The sequence below is a fragment of the Lactuca saligna genome, chromosome 6 (genome assembly GCF_052625555.1).
Source record: "Lactuca saligna cultivar CGN05327 chromosome 6, ASM5262555v1, whole genome shotgun sequence".
Classification (NCBI taxonomy): domain Eukaryota; kingdom Viridiplantae; phylum Streptophyta; class Magnoliopsida; order Asterales; family Asteraceae; genus Lactuca; species Lactuca saligna.
Window position 1 is genome coordinate 135,009,430 of NC_136422.1, and position 5,353 is coordinate 135,014,782.

At 34.7% G+C, this 5,353-nt stretch overlaps 1 protein-coding gene across 1 annotated transcript; it reads left to right on the forward strand.

Moving 5' to 3' along the window:
* LOC145001100 (NAC domain-containing protein 43-like) lies at window positions 1-1,979 on the forward strand. The gene is made up of 3 exons (XM_078960434.1): window positions 1-345; window positions 455-738; window positions 825-1,979. The coding sequence occupies exons 1-3, from the start codon at window positions 105-107 to the stop codon at window positions 1,587-1,589; spliced, it is 1,290 nt and encodes a 429-aa protein (XP_078816560.1). The 5' UTR covers window positions 1-104; the 3' UTR covers window positions 1,590-1,979.
* Window positions 1,980-5,353: the final 3,374 nt, after the last annotated feature.

The following is a 5,353-nucleotide window of genomic DNA, read 5'->3' on the forward strand; positions in this document are numbered from 1 at the left end:
TCTATTCCATTTTCATGTCTTTTTTCTTTTGCGAACTACATTATGGTAAAGTGTATTTCGTATACATTAATTCATCTGTACGCATATATTCATTCATATAAATCATGTTATTGTCCTTGTTGCTTTTCTGTTATCATTATCTCTTTCGTCCGATGTCCAAAGAAGAAATGAGTTTGTCTATGAACGTAAATGGCCATTCTAAAGTGCCTCCAGGGTTCCGGTTCCACCCTACTGAGGAAGAGCTTCTTCATTACTATCTGAGAAAGAAGGTCGCTTACGAAAAGATCGATCTTGATGTTATTCGCGACGTTGACCTTAACAAGCTTGAACCATGGGATATCCAAGGTGATTATTGATTCTTTATTCTTCAATTCGTCATCTCATGAAAAGTTTAAACTTCTTTTTACGTTGCTTTCTTCAATTCTTAACCTTTTAATCGTTTGTGACTTTGTAGAAAAGTGTAGGATTGGATCCACCCCGCAAAACGATTGGTATTTCTTTAGTCATAAAGACAAGAAATACCCCACAGGGACACGAACAAATCGGGCAACTGCTGCGGGTTTCTGGAAAGCTACAGGTCGAGATAAGGTTATTCACAGTAGCTTTACGAGGATCGGTATGAGGAAGACGCTTGTGTTCTATAAAGGTCGAGCACCTCATGGACAAAAATCGGATTGGATTATGCATGAGTATAGACTTGACGACAACACGATTAATACCAACCAAGATTATGCCTCTGTAAGTTATTTATAAAGAAAACTTAACGTTTCTCACCTTCAAAAACCTTTTTGTAAAAAAAACAACGAAACTGTTTAATGATTCAGGGCTCCAACATGTGCGATTCGGCTCAAGAAGAAGGGTGGGTTGTTTGCCGAGTGTTCAAGAAGAAAAACTACCACAAAGCTGTGGAAAGCCCCCAGAGGTCGTCTTCGGCTCCTTCGATTGATTCAACCACTAACATGCAACCTCTGAACAAAGCTGGAAGTGTTCGTGATCAGTTTCTAGTGTACGTCAATGGCAGATCCTGCAAGAGAGAAATGGATTCTTCTTCTCTCAACAATATCGCCATCACCCATGACTGCTATAACCCTATGCAACAATTTGCAAACCCCATTGATGACAGATTCATCCACCTCCCCAGACTCACCAGTACTACGACCACCATCGCCACCTCCGGTCACTTCAGCTCAGCCACCTTTGATCATCAAGACTCCACCTTTCACGCCCATAACTCCATGAACCACTTGTTTACAGAAACCGAACACTCTAGAAACACAAATACGACCATGGTGAATGAGCATGAGAGAAGAGTTCATGATCATCTTGACCATTGGGCTGATCTAGATCGCCTCGTGGCTTCCCAGCTCAATGGAAAACTAAGCTCATCGAATCAGTTGTATGCTTCGTACAATGAACCCAATGAAGAATTATGTTTCGCAGTTGATCATGAGGAGCAAGAACAATCACAACTCCATGGCTCCACATCCATGGCTAAACCAGCTTATACAAACGAGATAGATCTATGGAGCTTTGCCCAATCTTCATCACAGTCGTCGTCCCCAGATCCCTTTTACCATATGTCAGTATAATTCCCATCATTTCATTCCAGTTTACTTCGTATATTTTCCCCTCAAACATTTGAAGAACGACGTACGTACGTACCCATTATAATCCACTTTATTAGTAATACAAAACAAATAAACCACTAAGGGCATACAATACAACGAACAGTTTAATCGATTAGTTTAATGGATTGTCAATCTATTCTTCATATATACCTCTATCAAACAATATGAACGGATTGTCAAATTATCATTTAATTCTTCGTACACCTCTTCAAAAAATTTCTTATAATGGATTACAAAGTTTGATGGAACATATTTTCAGTAATTAAATAGCTTCATTTAATTTTCTCATTGAAAAGTTCCCATTCAAATCAGTATACATTAAAGGTCAACATGGCAGTTTGTATAAACAAGTAGGTAGCAATTTTTATGAGTATACTTGTTGACCATGATATAAAGTCAAAATATATAGTATCATTGTATTGTGATTGATGGACACAGATATTAACATTCCCACATTTTATATATATATATATATATATATATATATATATATATATATATATATATATATATATATATATATATATATATATAAAGGATAGAGAATATACATTATAGCCCACTAAACTTAGGTACTAAACCTTTAAATTATGCAGTTTTATCTTATAAATATAACCGATTGAGTTTTCACTTCTTGAATATAGAATTTTTCATTGCATTTCTTTCTTCTATTATCGTTTAACAATCTCCGTTTTCTTTGCTCCATTATCGTTTGTTACTTCATCGTCAGTGAACGTTACTGTTTTTCACCATCAAGAAAGTCAAAAATAATTAACATTTTTTCTTCCATATCAAATTATTGCTTCAATATTGAATCTACCACGTCAAGTTTTAATCATTAATCTCCTAATTGCAATTTTTAACTAATAAAACCAAGTAGTTTCATGAATTTTGTACCTAAGCTTAGCTTATATTCACTTTTATATATATATATATATATATATATATATATATATATATATATATATATATATATATATATATATATATATATATATATATATATATATAAAATCATCATAAGCATGGAAAAGGTGATCTTTTGAAATTTTGATGTTCTAAATAATGGGTGGATTATGACACTGACACATCGTTGAAATCGAATATAAATGATGGAAATGCATGTATTACAAAATAATCGATGGGTTTTAATTGGTTGGGTTGGATCGGTCCCATTTACAAAAGTGATAGATGATGATAACGATTGTCCAACCAACTAACCAACTAGACAATGTATGAAGGTGGACTATCAAAAAAAAGTTGGTACGATGAGAAATTGAAGGTTACAATACATTATAATTAACAAAGAATCGTATCCAGTGAAACCATAGCTTTATACTTAAGTATCCTTAACTATATCATCGTATACAAAATAAAGGATATTGTCATATTGGTTTTCATTTAGTTACGTACGTATTTTTTTAGGATATACTAGAGCATATACACTGATTTAAAAGAAAAGTTGAGACTATTCAAGTTTATCACATGGAAATTTGTTGTGGCTTGGTCCTACATGGCTTTTTATTAATGATGGGACTTTAGCAATCATTAAGTAAAGCTTATTGATTATATATCTTGGAAAAGTCGTAATGAGTATGTTTTAGTTATGGTCTGTAACATAATCATTGGTAGCTTTGTAGAATTTGTTGAAGTATGTGGTACCAAATTAATTTTGTCTCCACCAATGCCCATGTAGACAAAATGTAGACTCTGCCAAATCCCTTTTGTATTTGTCACCCAATACGTTGCATAATCGCTGCCCACCATAGCAGCCAATTGCCATGTTGTGGTGGTACGCAAATTTTGTATGACAATCCGTCGTCGCAACACAAAACTATTATGGAATATTTAAGATATTCTCATTGATCTCATAGCGTGAAATACAAAGGCCATATTACAGCTTTTAGAAAGAGAAAGAAATGAACTGAAACTGTTGCTTCGATCATTCAACTGAAACTGTTACTTTGATCATTCAATCCCAGATCTTTATACGAAGAGTAAAGTAGGCTAGGGTAGGTTACCTAACTGCTAAAAACCTTCTAACAACTCTTAACTAGTTAACTACTGTTAAATTAAAAAAATGCTCTTGTATCTAGTCTATATAAGCTCCAATATTCCCCTCAAGATGGAGATGGAGAATAGATATTCTTCATTCCCATCTTGATCATAAAAGGCAGTAACTTTGTTGGCTTAGTGAACATGTCAATGAGTTGTAGTGCAGATTTAATTGGCATTAACTTTATAGTTTTATCCATTACTTTGTCCCTCACAAAACGACAATCGACTTCGATTTGCTTCGTACGTTCATGAAATGTAAGATTCGTAGCAATTTGTAATGGAGCATCATTGTAACAAAATAAAAGAAAATAATCATTATGGGAAATGCCAAAATCTTTGAAAAGTTGTTTTAGCCAAATCAATTAATGGCCAAAATCTTTCGAAAGTTGTTTTAACCAAACCAATTCAATGTTGTAATGGACAATCAATTGTTTCTTGGACTTCCATGATATTAAGGAATCTCCCAAAAAGGCAAGGAATCCAATCACAGATCGCCTAGAATCTTGACACTTTGCCAACTTAGAATCACAAAATCCCTTGAGTTGAAGGGAAGATGAAGAAGATAAGAAGATGCCTTGACCAAGAGAAGTTTTGAAGTACCTTATGAGATGAGAGATTGCATCAAAATGTTGAACTTTGGGATTTGACATGATAATTGTTAAACCACGTATGAAAATTTTGGTCTTGTTATATTGAGATACAATAAGCGTCCCACAAGTGGTCTATATTGAGATGGATCAGCATAATCTTTACCTTTTGCACAAAAATTTGACCTTGGTTCCATAGGGTATTTTGGGTTTTGCTCACAATAAATGTAACGATCCAAAAATAGTGATAAGTTTTAGTTTTAAAAACCATTAGTTCCATAAGTCAAATATCTCAAAGTCAATCACCATACACAATGTCAAAACATCAAAGTACAAATAGCCAAAAGTGTGAAATCATGTGGGGGATACTATGCCATCACGTCGTCTTCCCTTTTATACCGGAAGTACCTAAAACCATAAACATAAACTATAAGTACAAAGATTAGTGAGTTTCACAAAGTACCACATACCAAACATACAACTAAGCTTGGCCCTAGGATATATTCCAACCTAAACTACAATCATGGGCCTAGCCCTAGGGTTTATTTCAACCCAATCATACAATAATGGGCCCAACCCTGGGGTTTATTTCATCCCAATCATACAAACATGTAAGAGTCATAAAGACAGCTAGCATCCTACATACATAAATTAATGGACCGACATTGGTGCCTTTGCCCACAAGTATAGTGAGAAGACTCACATCTCTTAAAATACTCAACTGCTACAGCTCTCGTTGACAAAATACTACTGTTATTCACCACTTATTCAATCATATAAGATAAATCCTTAGCTCTTCTTTCAACTAGGGATTTGACCAAAAGTCAAATCAAGTCAAAAGTCAATGGTCAAAATTGACTTGCCACGTCGTGGCCATCCTTAGCCACTTCGTCGCCCTTAAATGACAAAACATACACATTTTCCCGAGTCGTCATGCTGTAGCGACCTAAGTCATGCCATGGGCACTCGATTTTTAGCACCTTAATGGATTAAGCTGCTTTCTTAGATCCTAAGGATTCCGATTTCCAAATATGGTCCGAAAAAAAATCTAGAATGATAAAGTCTTCAGCTTTACCCGTT

What these genes read in the sequence shown, in the direction of transcription:
- LOC145001100 (XM_078960434.1), top strand. Translation starts at nt 105, where the DNA reads ATGTTATTGTCCTTGTTGCTTTTCTGTTATCATTATCTCTTTCGTCCG. An exon ending in TGAACCATGGGATATCCAAG is followed by an intron (nt 346 to 454) that starts GTGATTATTGAT and finishes GTGACTTTGTAG; the next exon opens with AAAAGTGTAGGATTGGATCC. An exon ending in CCAACCAAGATTATGCCTCT is followed by an intron (nt 739 to 824) that starts GTAAGTTATTTA and finishes TTAATGATTCAG; the next exon opens with GGCTCCAACATGTGCGATTC.